Source organism: Acinonyx jubatus, chromosome X, assembly GCF_027475565.1.
Source record: "Acinonyx jubatus isolate Ajub_Pintada_27869175 chromosome X, VMU_Ajub_asm_v1.0, whole genome shotgun sequence".
Taxonomy (NCBI): domain Eukaryota; kingdom Metazoa; phylum Chordata; class Mammalia; order Carnivora; family Felidae; genus Acinonyx; species Acinonyx jubatus.
In genome coordinates, this window is record NC_069389.1 from 14,673,974 (window position 1) to 14,689,147 (window position 15,174).

The following is a 15,174-nucleotide window of genomic DNA, read 5'->3' on the forward strand; positions in this document are numbered from 1 at the left end:
TTATGATCTTGAGGTTCATGGGTTGCAGCCGCACATCACACTCTGTGCTGATAACTCAGAGCCTGGAACCCGCTTCGGATTCTGTGTCTCCCTCTTTCTCTGCCCCTCCCTCACTCACACTCTGTCTCTGTCTCTCAAAAATGAATAAATGTTTCAAAAAATTAAAAAAAAATAAAAACATGCATGGGAGTGCTACATAACAATTTCAGGATAGAAGTTCCCTCTGGGAAGAGAAGGAATGGGAATGAATGAAGGTATATGTATGACATTTTACATTTCAGCGCGAGAGAGTGATCAGAAGCAAATAAACCAACATATTATCGACTTCAATCTGACCTGTTTTCTGTATATTTACATGGTCAATGTGCTTTGAACTCCTGCGGCCTATCATATAACATTTGTTGTACTTTTAAACTATTTTCATAAACATTAATTTTTTTTGTACTGACATACATTATTACCAACGTATATGTATGTGAGATGTTTCATTTACTCATGTCAAACCTAAGATGTCACACAAAACCTCATGTAAAGCAGGGGTCCAATAAACTGTTCTTAGTTGACTGACTGAAATGCTCTTCTTATTGGCTGTAGATTGTTTTCCTTCCTGATATGGTCTGAAGTACTTCAATTTAGTAGTTGATCTAACTTTTAATATTGGCAAACTATGGTAGTTTATAGGTGATAAATAATATAGGAAAAGAGATTTCTTGGAAAGCAGTCTAGTTTTTATCCTTGTGTGTCCTGGTTAAAAATGTGTATTTCTATGGTACTTGGCAAACACATGTTAGTTCCATTGTATCTACCTGCCATGGAATGTATCCTGTGCTTGAATTTACTCCTATTTTATGTGTGCTCATAATGTAAAAATTAATCATTTATTTTAGAAGGTTTCTATGAAATAAGAGTCAGAATAAAGATGAAAATAGAGCAGACATTAGGAAACCATTAGAAAATTTTTATTGGTGATAGCATGTATTTTTGAGAAAAACACAGATGAGAAATAATGATGTCTCCCCACTGTGGAGGTGTGTATGTTTCAAAATATATCCTTTTTAGCAACAGAACTTAACATACATGGCTTGCAAAGGTGGTAGAACATGACCATGGATGAGAGAGAAATGGCTTCCAGAATCAGATTTCGTGGGTTTAAAGCCTTAGCTTTATTACTTCTCAGCTGTATGATCTTGGGGTAAAATATAGAAAGAACCTCATTAAAACTGTTGAATCAGTATGTTGTACACCTGAAACTAATGTAACATTGTGTATCAAACTATATTCAACCCCCCACCCCACACAGCTCAGTATATCTTCATCTATAAAAAAGTAAGTAAGTAATAAGTAAGTAAGTAAGATCCTCTTCATAGTGTGATTTGAGAATTAGATACATGGGAAGCACTTAGCACAGGGCCTGGCACAAAAATACTTAAGTAGCCTAAAATAAAGCTTGCTTTTTCAGGTACCATATCGGTCTATACTGTAACAATGTCTGTGTTTGTAGGGTTTTGCTTCTGTTGAAGGAGGAACATTTCATTGTGTAAAAGCACTTAGGACATTTGGGATATTTGCATACAAAAAATGTGGATTGAAGTATTTTAAAATACTTAAGTGTCAAGTTGTATTTCCTGCTATTTGGATGAAGAAATAAAGAATTTTTCCCAAGGTATGGCTTCCTCAGGGAGGAATTAATTACAAAATGAATTGTAGAGTATAACCTTTGGAATCCATGACTAGTAAAATCAAATCGCTATTTTTTTTTCTGTTCTCCTTTATAATGCATGTTGGGTATTTTAAATTACAGAGCAAAACATTTAAAACAATGATTTCTGAGGCACCTAGGTGACTCAGTGGGTTGAGTGCCTGATTCTTGATTTAGGCTCAGGTTATGACCCCAGGGTCCTGGGACTGAACCCTGCCTCGGGCTCCACTCTGAGCATAGAGCCTGCTTGATATTCTCTCCTTCCTTCCCTCTGCTCCTCTCCCCCATTCTCTCTCCCCCGTCTCTCAAATAAATAAAATGAAAAAGATTCCCGATGCTTCCTTATAAAGTATATTACCAATTTAGAGAATTCAGTTTTCCAGAGCATAATTAAATCAAATTATGTAACTATATTTTAAATAACTTAGTAAATTTTATGATTGTTAATACCAATTAGTTGTTTTGCCAACATCTTTTTTTAATGTTTTTATTTCTGAGAGAGGGAGAGAGAGAATGAGCGGGGGAGGGGCAGAGAGAGCGGGAGACACAGAATCTGAAGCAGGCTCCAGGCTCTGAGCTGTCAGCACAGAGCCCGACATGGGGCTTGAACTCACTAACTGTGAGATCATGACCTGAGCCGAAGTTGGATGCCCAACTGACTGAGCCACTCAGGTGTCCCATGTTTTGCCAACATCTGAGGGAACAGTTGATTCTGGCCATAAACCATTGACTAGGGAGCCTTAGATAGTCACTAGCAGGAGTAAGGTTGGGTTACAAGTCTCTGTGTTCAGGATGGTTGTTCAGTGATTGAGGCATGATTTTTGTAGGGTAGAGATCTTGCGAATGATGAAAGAAATATAGACCCTCTGGATATTTTTCTATTTTTTACTACTCATAAAATTTATTTTTCATTCTCTTTCTAAATTTTTTTCAACGGAGGAAATTTATTTTGGTAAATGTTAAATGCCTTGGTATAGCTTGTTCACACATGGAGATAGCAGTACAATTCAGGAACCTCTTTCTTTTTGCATTCCAAAGTCATATAATTGTAATTTTGAGACAATTAAGGGTGAGGTATGGAATTACCATTAATAACTTACCTATATATTTTATCACATCCTTAGTTTGTTGTTCAAAATGTCAGGTTTTAACTAACTCCTTGTTTAAACAAAGTGAGATACTGAAACAAGTAGCAAATTATGCCTATCATGCTGACTACAGCTGGTGACATTCTATTGCAGACGTTGTGGGGGCAATGGCATGCTTTTGTGAATAAATTGAATTTAAAACAGTTTTTCAGAGCTATTTTTCATATATTTTTCTTGTTTGTCTATACCTATATGATGTGTAGCATCTCAGGGTGGTGGTAGTACAAGTAATAAAACTTGATGTGTCTCCTCTTACCTCTCCATTACATACCCATGAAGAGATTTAAAAAGAAAACCAAAAACTGATAAAATTTCTGTTAATTAAGAAGCTAAAAATTGGTTGTTGGCCAAGTCCAGGGAGATGGATTGAAAAACACAGCCTTGAACATCATGCTCCTTATTCTACTTTCTGAACCAGAATAGGGCAAACTGTCAAAAAGGAGTGGGACACATACTGCTTTTGGGTAGCGCCCATGCCTGCTGGAGCTGGAAACAGGTAGCCGTCTCATGGTTTAATTGTCATTTGACCCTGAGGGAGCTGGAGTTCTCTGTCCCCCAACTAGCCTACATCAGTACCTGTATTGCCAGAATGTTCCAGCAACGAAGCACCCCAAATACAGTATGGCATGAAGCAGAGAAGGACTGGAGGCAGCAAGTTGAGTCGTAGGATTCACAGACTCCCATGGCAAGGTGTAGTGAGTGTAGAGTAGAGGGAACGGGATGTGCTAGGAAGTGTGGGTCCAGTGAACAACTTATTCTGGCAGCCCTTACCCAGGTGATCCAGCCTCAGAGCAGCCAACACAACCAGAGGAGTGTTTGCTGGGAACCCAGGTTTTGAAATTGGGGTTGGTTGCATCAGTCGGCCTTTTGACGCTCAGGAGGCTGAAAAACCCAACTAACTTTTTGGTTGTCAGATGCCAGTCCTAGTGCATCTCTTCCAATCTTAAAAAAAAAAAAAAAAAAAAAAAAGGCAGGGAGGTGTACCTTATGAAAAGATAGGGCAAGACAAAGAAAACACTGCTCTGAAGATTTAGAAGCAACACGTAGTTCTAAAAATGATTTTTTGTAACAAGCAGATGAACACTCCTGAGGGAGAGCCAGAAGGCTATGACCTCTATGGTGAGAACAAGTTGAAACAAGGCAAAAATTATCAAAGCCAGCTGAAATAAGATAAACCAAAAATGCAGAAAGTAAAAGAGCAAAATTGATGCAACAGTTTTGATTAATTCACTCGTGAAATAGTCATTCGTGAAATATTATTGAACCTACTATGTGCCTGCTATTCTAGGCACTTACGCAGTAGTGAATAAACCATACAAGGCAATTATGAAAGGTCCAACCTAAAAGTTACAAGGTTTCTGGTGAAAAAATATTAGGAAAATAGGTTTAGAAACAACATTTAAGGTTGCTAGAAGAAAACTTTTCTAAGTTCATTGATTTCCAGGTAATACTAGCTCAAAACCTCCCCCTCCCCCTCCCCCCCGATACTGTCTTCTGGACATACTTTGGTTAATTTAAAATTTTTATTCCAAAGAAAAGAAGTCCTAACAGGATCTAGGCAGAAACAAAGTTATCTATGTTAAAAATCAAATTGGCCCCTGACTTTATTTTCTTCTTCTTGTAAGAAGAAAGTGTATGGAGAAGAAGTACATGGATTTTGTTAGAGACTTTTTACTCCTATGTGCTGGAAAGTTGCTTTAATAAATGTACAAACGTACAATGTCTGTGATGTGCATGGCACTTTGCAGGGCTTTGCAGTGCATAAGATTTTATAGGGACCCCGAAGATGGTGGAGAACGTAAGGTCGCCTTCCCAGGAATTCTTTGCCTGCCAAGTTGCCATTCGTGTGTGAGAGAACTTGGACATATGTCATGACTTTCCTCAGAAAGCTACTCAAAGATGCATACTGAGCAGAATCTTCATGCAAATTGAGCTCTAAACAAGTGTGAAAACCACAGTAGAAAAGGACTGGAGGTAAAGATTGAAGCTAATAAAATATGTAAAGAAATACAGATTACATATAATAGCTCATGTGTGTATAATTACAAATTAAATACAACAGCCAAAATCTATTCTCAAAAATAAATTTAACAAAATGGTAAAAGAAGAACCAGGGTCTATAATCCCAGATTAATTTAAAACAGTTTCAGGTCACAACAATCTAAATTGGTTCTGATATAAGAATCAACAGATCAATAGTGTAGACTAGACTAGAAAGCTCTGAAAGAAAATCTAGAGCATGTATGTAAGAATGCTAGGAAACAGCAAAGAACTAAAAATCCATGGTAAAGAGTATTGGGAAAATTGATTCAGTATTTAGAATTCTGTTGAATATAGATTCCCTCACTATGTTAAATTACAGGTGGATTAAATAAATTATAGGTGGATAAAGACTTAAGGAAAGAAATTAAATCATTAGAATATTGAGACATAACTGTGGATGAATATTAACCATACTGAGGCTAAGTAAGGACTTTGAACACAAAAGTAGTGGACATAAAGGCATATATCAATAAATGTGACTGTAATAATTTATATTCAACAACAACCAAGCCCTAAATAATTCAATGATCACGTTAGTCTAGGGAAAATATTTGTAACAAAATTTGGCAACAGGTTCACATCCATGAATCAACAAGAAAAATATTAACTTTAGTAGACCTTTTTTCACTTACCAGTTGATAGAAGGAAACTTCTCTGACCTCACTGATGTGTAAAGACTTTTTCCAATGATTGTATTTACTGTTAGCTGTGGTCATAGGATGGGTACTCTTATATACTGCTGAAGTGATCTGTGAAATGATATATTTTTGGGTATCAGTTTTGGCAGTATCAGGAGCCTTTAATGTTCATACCATTTGACCCAGTTATATCACTCGCCGAATTTACTCTATGAAAAATAAAGAAGCAGATGTTAAAGTATGTTCATTGACCAAACAGTTAAATAACGATACATTAAAAATGATGGTTTTAAAAATTATTCAGTGACAGGTTAAAATGTACCTCATGCAATATCAAGTGAAATAAAAGCAACATGTAACACCATATACAATATTACAATTCCAATTTGAGAAAACTTTACTGGAAGAAAACAAACCAAAATACTAGCAAGGGTTATGCCTTTTATATTTTAGGTTTTCTGTAATGAGTTTGCATTAGTTTTATAAGCAGTTTGAATAAAAGTGAAATGTTAAATTCTTTCCAGCACCTTCTGCTCTTAAGTGCATGTAAGTTGCCACCAGACATCGAAGTGATTTTATATAGAAAACTTCATCTCTTTGGCTTCATTCTTTAAGTAAATATATAAACTGTATTGAGTGAGTGAGAGGGAGGGAGAGAGAGAGAGAGAGAGTTGAGAGGATTTCCATGATATTGGTGAAAGAGTAACTTTTATACAGTGAATTCTATTTATGAGATGCCAGAAATTAATGCATTTCTTTCTTCAAGGTGATGTAAATAAGTTTGTTGTCAGTTTGAATTTGTAGTCCTATCATGAGCAAATTTGAACTAAGTGAGACCTTTTATAAAATCAGACAAAGGTAATACTTAGGATGCAACAAAACGATGCCTGTGGGTCTCCATTTAGAGTGCAGTATAGGATGAAGCATGACCTGGAAGAACTCTGCCCTGCAATGCGAGCATTTTGACTCTCCCTGAATGCGTGTATAGTGCTGCGTCTTTCTTTGTGCCGGGAGCAGAGTTTCCCAATAGGGCGTGTTCTTTCCCTTATACCTTGTACCTTGTTGGTTATTGCCTGCTAGTGCATGCATTTGTAAAGACTTTGTTTTGATGCAGTGACAATCTTTTATTAAAAGATTTGCTCCTACAGATCTGAAAGTATAGCCACTTGGAGTACAAAAGAACAGACCTGAGTCATTCAGAAGACCTTTCTTTATAACATACTGGCTTTGAAGAATGTATATATTATTTTGCCAAAAGCTTTTTTATTCCTTTTTTAGACCAGAATAAGACATGAGTTATTTAACCTCGTGGTACTTAGCTCTGAGCATTTTTATTTCCTTTCCAGCCTTCATTTTCTTCTCCAACCAAAAAAGACACACAAAAATTTTTTTGCAATGTTTCCGTTTAAAGTGGGGTTTTGCTCACAACCCACTTGTGTTCAGGAGAAGGAAATAAAGGCAAGAGTGGGGGTAGTGATTGGTATTTGGCAGCAGATGTTTGTCTCTCTTTGGGTTTGAAATGACTATCCATAGAGAAGAACTGGGGAACTAGGCTTGTTAGGAAAAGTAAAGTGAAGGGCGGAGACTCAGAAGGGGAACTCTGTTACCTGCAACTACCAAGAATTGTAGAAGCCTTTTCTTTGCTATAGAAGCCTAATTAAAATGTGCCCCTGAGTTGCAGAAGGAACTACAGATGATGGTAAATATTATATCAGTCATCCTGGCACTTTTTTTTTTAGCGTCCAGACATTAACACTTATGGTTTATTCATGGTCTATTGCCATCTCTGCTCTCGGTTCCCTTCTCTCTCCCTTTATTTTTCCCTTCTCTGACAATGTCTGCAGGGTGCTTAGAAAGAGACTTTTGGAACCAGGAAATGAGGGGCTGGGAAAGAAGAGGATCTTTTTTTTTTTTTTCCTCTCTGGTTTCTTGCCCTCAGTCTCCAAATATACCCCGACACTAATGGGATTCCCAGTTTCAAAAACACTGAGGAATGACTTTCTGTCTCTTTTTTCCTTTGCAGGAAACACATGAAATTGTGGCAATCAAGAAATTCAAGGACAGTGAAGGTATACGTGTGTGTGTGTGTGTGTGTGTGTGTGTGTGTGTGTGTATGTGTATGTGTATCTGTCTTTTTCTTTTTGTATTTAGTCCTTGTGAACAGAATGTAGAAGAGATGGGATCTAGCTGATTAGCCTTTGTTCCTGAAATTTTAACATCTGCATCTCAGAAAGTGAATATAGCATATTTATTATCATGCTTTGCTTTGAAACATCTAGCTCCTTCTGTGTAAATCAAATCTCATGATATTAGAAAATTTATCATGTATTTTAAGGTACAGTCAGCACTGGAAATCTTGCTTCAAATGCTAGGTAGAAGGCATGCTATTTATAAATATTATTAAAATGAGAAAACTGATTTGAAATAAATATTTTTGTGAGTTCACATAAGTAGGAAGGGCTGTGTGAAGGGCTTTGGTATTGATTACTATGATCTTCGGTTCTTAGTTAGAAATACAAGGATAAGTAGTATGTAAATGGTATCAAGAAAGTGATTTTGTATTTAAAATGACTCATTGGAAGAATAAAAGCTTTTCAAGAAGAAATACCATAGTTGGGGTCCTTGGTCACACGTCCAGACCATTTCAGATGGAGTACTAAAATTACCCTATGCTGGGGCACCTGGGTGGCTCAGTTGTTTAAGCGTCTGACTCTTGATTTTGGCTCAGGTCATGATCTCACAGTTTGTGGGATCAAGCCCTGTGCTGGGGCTCTGCGCTGACATCACAGAGCCTGCTTGGGATTCTTTCTCACCCGCTCTCTCTGGCCCTCCCCATGGACATGCACGCGACATGCACGTGCATGGACATGCACGCGAGCTCTCTCTCTCAAAATACATACGTAAACTTTAAAAAAGAAAGAAACGTTAAAAAAGTTACCGTATGCTGGGCAAGAAAATTTTAAATAAAGCACTAAAAAAAAAAAATGTACAAAATATAAATAAAACATTTCAGTAGTTGATTAGGTTTTAAATCTAGATTATTGGCCATCTAAGGATAGCCTAGTAGAAAAACTTACCACGAAGACATGCATGGCCTTTGAGAAGCTCTAGGCAGCATTTTGCCAATTTTCTTCCTACAGAGATCCACAGAAATATTTTTTTTACATCCTAATCCAGTATCCACATACATAATGTCCTATATATAACTGAAGTAAAAGTATCACAAAACTATTTTACTAATGGGAGGTTCTTCATTTTTTGTTGTTTCCTGCTCATATAAATTCACATAAATGCCTATTTGTGGCATTAGATAACATCGATTTTACCACTGAATCATAACCTGCCTTGTGGAAAATAGTGCCCCAGGGTAAGAGGCACTAGCATAGCATTAACTTTCATATCAAATTGGAAGTATGACAATGGCAGTCGTAGCCTACCTTTATCAGCACACATTGACTACACTCCGTAAGCCTCTATATTTGTGAACAGTTTCATCACCCATACTTTAGACACTTAGCGAACATTAAATAACAAAAAGGGCTCACTAACAAGGTCCTGGGGTAGATTCAGTAGTATTTGATATATCCCAACTCTGATGTGCTGGTTATGTGGGGCACACGCATCATCTGGGAAACCTTAGCAGCCGTTGTCTTGCCAGCCTTAAAGAGAATGCAATAAAAAAAGCTTTTAGGGGCGCCTGGGTGGCGCAGTCGGTTAAGCGTCCGACTTCAGCCAGGTCACGATCTCGCGGTCCGTGAGTTCGAGCCCCACGTCAGGCTCTGGGCTGATGGCTCGGAGCCTGGAGCCTGTTTCCGATTCTGTGTCTCCCTCTCTCTCTGCCCCTCCCCCGTTCATGCTCTGTCTCTCTCTGTCCCAAAAATAAATAAAAACGTTGAAAAAAAAATTAAAAAAAAAAAGCCTTTAGCTTGTTCTAAAGTGCGGGGGGCGGGGAACCTGCTTCAAAGGATATACCTGTAGTCTGACAGGAAGCAATAGCCCCAGGCCAGTCCACTCTGAGACCATTGGAAATGAGCTCTTTGAGCAGTGGCTTTGGGCTAACCACAGGTGTCCAAGAGACAAATGGTGATCTACTAAAAAGAGTGGTTGCATCAGTAGATCAAAGCATAACCTTTGCCTTCATGTAAAGACTTCTGGCTGTGCATTCATCTTGTAAGGCACGTCGTCAAGCATCAGTTAACCACCAAAAATAATAATTGTCATGAAGTTTTTGAAAAGCAGTACAAACTAGGCCACGTATGCCATTGCTTTAAAGAAAAAAAAACCTGCCATATTCTTCACAATCTCTGTTCTGTTCATACCATTTCTTAGCTTCAGTTAAACAATGTGTTTGTACCTGTTATGATGATACCTTCAGAGTGGTAATCAATAACATCTGTTTAAATGTATTGAGCCCTGAGACAGGTGCTATGAAAGCCCTGAAAAATAAATCAGGGTGATTTCAAGAAGCTTAGTAGAATTAAGACCTGTAAGTAAATAGCAGTAAAACAGAGTAGAAAGCAGTCAGTGCCTGAATGAATTTGTTTAATTTTGAGGCAAGAGACATTGTTTCTAGCTGTGGTATCCGGGGAATGTATGAATAGTGTAGACATTATAGGAAACATTTGATCAGCCCTTATTTCTGTGCACTGACAAAGCATGAATCCCCTCTACCCTCCTCTCTGCCAGACCATTATCAGTTACCATACCTTACAGGCATTGCAGCCTTGTCACCCATCCACCTTGCAGATGGACACCTTTGTAGGTACGCCCATATATACTTCTGGATACTTCCTAAACATTACTGTGGTAGAATCTAAAGATATGCAATTATTCATAACTTTTTAGTTCCAGTTCTATTCTAGGCACACTTTTCAACTGTTTCTAGCTCTCCCTGGGAGATATCATACTCTCTGTTCTGTCTTAACCCTTTCCCTCCTGCCTGAGTAGAATCTTTTTTTTTGTTGTTAACATGGAAGCAAGAGCTTTTTTTAAATAGTTGTTTGTTTGTTTGTTTGTTTGTTTGTTTTGAGAGAGAGCGAGAAGGCAAACCGGAAGAACAGAGAGAAGGAGAGAGAAATCCCAAGCAGGCTCTGTGCTGCTGTCAGCACAGAGCCCAAGGCGGGGCTTGAACTTAGAAACTGTGCAATCTTGACTGAGCTGAAACCAAGAGTTGACGCGTAACTGACTGAGGCACCCAGGCACCCCACTGCCTGAGTAGAATCTTGCTTAATGGAATGTGTGTGGTGAACAATCCTTTTGGAATGTGAAGTGTATATAGATAGTTTAGTACAGATGAGAATGTCCATTCAATCCCTATGTAAACCACTTAATTCTGAACCATTCTATCACCTTAAATTTCAATCAGGAAAATTCTAATAAAAAGTAGAGTTTCATCAGAATATCCTTAATGTCATATAGCTCTCATTAATCTCTTTTATTAGTTTCTCTGAAAATATTCTGTTGATATTATATGACCCTTCTAAAACCCAGTGTTTAAAAATTTTTGTGAAGGTCATGAAATAATCCTGTAAAAACATTGTTACACTGAAATAGGATCTGAACTTGGTCTGATTTGCATTCAAGCTAATCCAGTATTCTCATACTGATGATATGAAGGGATATTTTATGAGTATATATTACTTTCTGTTAGCTTTAAAAGATTATGATCATGTCCTATTTTCTTGTTAAATTTGTAAATATTTCAACACATTTTTATAAAATGTTTTTGAAACTACATAAGGTAGGACCAGTATTTTGTTCAAGCTGTCCTTGTTATCCCAGGATAATAGATCACTACCTAAAATGGGAACTAACCTTAAATAGTAAATAAAAGGTTAGATTGGGACTTTTAAGTTGAGAAAATGGAACAAAAATTATGAAAATACGTTTACTTCATTTTATAGTTAACACAATTTAGATTATAATAGCTATTTCTTAGAAAAAAGAATCCAGTGTTAACTTTTTTGAGGGAGGGGTAATTTTTGCAGTCAAATTATAGGCTAGGACAATGAATGACTTTCATAATGATAAAAAGAGGCTTATTAAAAAATATACAAAAACTTTGTCAGTTTTATCTTTATTTTTGTATGTCCCTGTCTTTCTGACTACATCCTTGTCAGTATTTTGCTCTCTAGTTGTTAGCTATTAGAATTCTATCAATCATTTATCCATATCTTTTGTCTATGATTCTCCTACATACTGGGTAGGGATTAAAACCTCATGTTAAAAATGAGTACTGTGTGAGTGATGACACTTTTATCTGAGATCACTTCATTAGTTAGTAGTTTTTTGTTTTGATGACTTTTGCTGCTTTTAAAAAATATTTTTTAAAAATGTTTGTATTTTTGAGAGAGAGAGAGACAGAGAGACAGAGGGAGTGGGGGAGGGGCAGAGAGAGAGAGGGAGACACAGAATCCAAAGCAGGCTCCAGGCTCTGAGCTGTCAGCACAGAGCCCGATGCGGGGCTTGAACTCACGAACCGTGAGATCATGACCTGAGCCGAAGTCGGACGCTTAACCGACTGAGCCACCCAGGCACCCCGGACATATTCTTTTTAAACATGAGAGAATGTGTAATTGGTCATCCATTCTTTCCTCCAATTTATTTCATCCTTATCTCTACTCAGACATTAGAAAGCTCTATCCTGATTTCTGGATTGAGGGAATATTGGTCACATTTTTGCATAATGGTATAAAACAAGAGCTCATAGTCTTTGCTCCTTAAATTCAAGAACTTTATTTCTCTGTAGGAGAGGCCTTGAAACAAATTTTCCCACCTTTGGTTAAACAGAATTCAATTAACTAAGCTTGAACATTCTGGCTAGTCATGATTTCACCAGACTTTCTTTTAATGTCCAAAATGGATCTCTTTCAAGCTTCAGGGGTTCTTCTAGGATTTGATGAACATTTGCACCCTTCATAATTTAATACATTTCCATTGTGCTCTACCCAGTCTCTGCTGAATTCATCTTTTTTAGTATATATGATAGCAGCACCACCATTCAAACCCCCTTGGCCGTGTTAATCGCCCTCTTGTTGGTATTCCTTCTTCAGTCAGGGCAACCCTTATGGTATCCTGATGATTTTGTACAAGGATGGGTTGGCTTTTTTTCCCCCTCCCATTGTACCTGTTTAAAGGTCCATTTTGGGGGGCCTCTTTGTCTATACAAGAATGTCAGGTTTATGATTTCATAAAGTAGGTTACAGCTATTTCTGGGTTTCTTTTCCAAGCCCACAGTTCTTTAAAAATAGAGTTACAATAGAGTTTCTGTTCATCTTTAGGTTTTTCTCTTTTTATTACTTACTTTGCATTACTTTTGCTCCTGTGACTTTTTTTTTCTTAAAAATTGTTTTTCTTTTAACTTTAGTGAATCTCCCTTCTTGATTCTTAGTGTGTTAACTTGCCTAACTGGCAAGCTAAAAGCAGGTTAGTTCTTTGTTTTTTTCTTACTTAACGTCCTTCTTCTACCCTGCCATTTAATCATCAGTCAAAAAAATTTATGTAACATTGTCAGACTTGCTGCCTGTACTAAGGTAAACACCCTCAGTGGAAACTGACGACCAAGCCCATTAGCATGCACATAAGCAGGACTTGCTCGGATGCACCGGGTCTTAGACCTGCGAGGACCTTCGAATCCTCTAGTAGAAGCCCAATTCCTGTTTATAGCCAAGGAACACACCGTCCAAAGCTGTACAGTCAGTATGTGATTAACTGGGAAAGATGCAGGCCTCAGGATCTTTGAGTTTTTCTTCCATCCATACCATGCTGCTTTGCCACTCAGCTAAGCAGTAGCAGAGTGTAGACCCGGACCTGGGTGTTCGACTGACCCTCTAAAGCTTGCTCACTACCGTCCACCGTGTTGCCTGTGTCCCTTTGTTCTACTTAGTGTGGCATTCCTTTCCCTCACCCCGAGGAAGCTTTTCTTTATAGACTTGGGTTCTTCATTTGTAAACTGGAGGAGCCTTGCCTATGTAAAGAATCCACAGGATTATCTCAACTGGAAGGCAGGGATTTTTGTGCTCACTTGAGTAAGCTGTGCCAGCACCTTTAAAAAATTGCCTCACTAAAGAGCTTGGCTACTTTCTGAACCTCTGAGGTGAGAAGCATGTGTAAGTGGAAAGTATATCCCTTTTCTTCATCATCCGATCGTTTAGTGCTGCAATTTCATCAAAGTACAGGGTAAGCCAGGAACCTTAAAAGTACTTAGAGAAACAAAATGATAGGATATACCAAGTAATGAAGAGTGTGCATTTTACTTGCACTTAGGGAATTAATAATTCTGCTTCCTGCCTGTTCCCATTCATTACATTCTTAGTGCTGAAGTGCTTACCTCAACTTTGGATATCTATGACAGGCATAAATTAGAGTAAAGCCTTCATTTCCTAAAAAAGATAGGCAGCTGAAATGAGGTGGTTTTGGCTCCACATGCTAAGTGGTTTTGTGAACTTCTTTTTCAAGATTAATTTCTCTTTTCTCTCTAGCCATTTTTACGTAGAGTCAGTATAGATTTGAATGATGTCTATATAACAAAGCATCAAAATTCGGTGAGGTTTAGGCTCATAATCAATGAGATTTTAATGGAAAGAAATCATTGGTTATTAGATTTGGAAAAAGCCATGGGATTTTTTAGGGCGTGTGTGGACGGGGAGTGTGCCCATTTATTTTGTTATTTTATGAATGAAAAGTTAAGTGGCTTGCCCAACATCATATGTCACAGTGTTGGTTATTTAATGGGATCCAAACTCTAGGTCTCCCAAATCCTACTCCAGTGTTCCTTCTTCTAAAACCATTCTACTTCAGCCATTCTGAGGTAGCTTTATCTGTTAGCAAAGTAAAATCTCCACAAGCTGCTAATAATTCAAAGCTCTCTTTTTTCAGTTGCTTTTCGAGTGCCAAGAATTCACCAAGCAGTTGACTAGAAAAGATACACCAGCTGTATTTACTTTTGACTTAGTTGCAACATTTTTTTTGTACCCAGCTCCAGTATAGCTTATGGATGTTATTAATGAATGGTTAAATATATATGTGTTCGTGACCCTTTTTAGTACTTTAAGTTTTCTGGAGCCCCATTTTTTATAATCACATATTGTAGAAGACAACCAGGCATAGTGGTATATAGGGAAAAAGAAATTTGGTTTGTCTTACTGCCCGAAAAGCTGCCCTCTTAACGTTCTAGAGAGAAGATTGAAAGTACCGTACTCAAAACTGAGAGGGAAAGTGCCTCTTGTTTGCCATCACATCGCTGCTTCCCACATCTTAAGGGAATGAGGGCTAGCCACATAGGAGTGAAGATTTCCTCATGATATCAGTGGACGTGTTTGTGTCAGAAGTATTTATTGATCCCTTCTTTGTGCCGGGTGCAGTCCTAGGTGGTTGAGTGTGTATTGTTGAACAGCAGAACTTAGGCCTCTCCTCCTAGAGCTCTTGGTCTAACAGAAAGAATAGCAGCTCTTGGTCTGCAAAAGAATAGGTTCAGTGTGGTAAGGAATAATAGGGGTGGAAGCCTGCTTTGGTTTAGTGATCTGGGTGAAGCTTCTGAGGAGTGCTGTTCAAACTGAATCCTGAAGAAGAGCCAGCCCTGTAAGGAGTCTGGGTTGTAGAATGAGAGTTCCAAGCAGAGGGAACAAGTTAAAAGGCCCTAAGGTTG

The 15,174-nt window shown here is 37.9% G+C and overlaps 1 protein-coding gene across 4 annotated transcripts in view; it reads left to right on the forward strand.

Annotated features, from left to right (window-relative positions):
* The window catches only part of CDKL5 (cyclin dependent kinase like 5), a 196,711-nt gene that overhangs the window by 117,194 nt on the left and 64,343 nt on the right, over nucleotides 1–15,174 (forward strand). For all 4 annotated transcript variants that reach the window (XM_027054643.2, XM_027054640.2, XM_027054644.2 and 1 more), the window contains exon 4: nucleotides 7,552–7,597. In XM_027054643.2, the coding sequence (XP_026910444.1) occupies nucleotides 7,552–7,597 (46 nt within the window). The remainder of the gene's footprint in view (nucleotides 1–7,551; nucleotides 7,598–15,174) is intronic.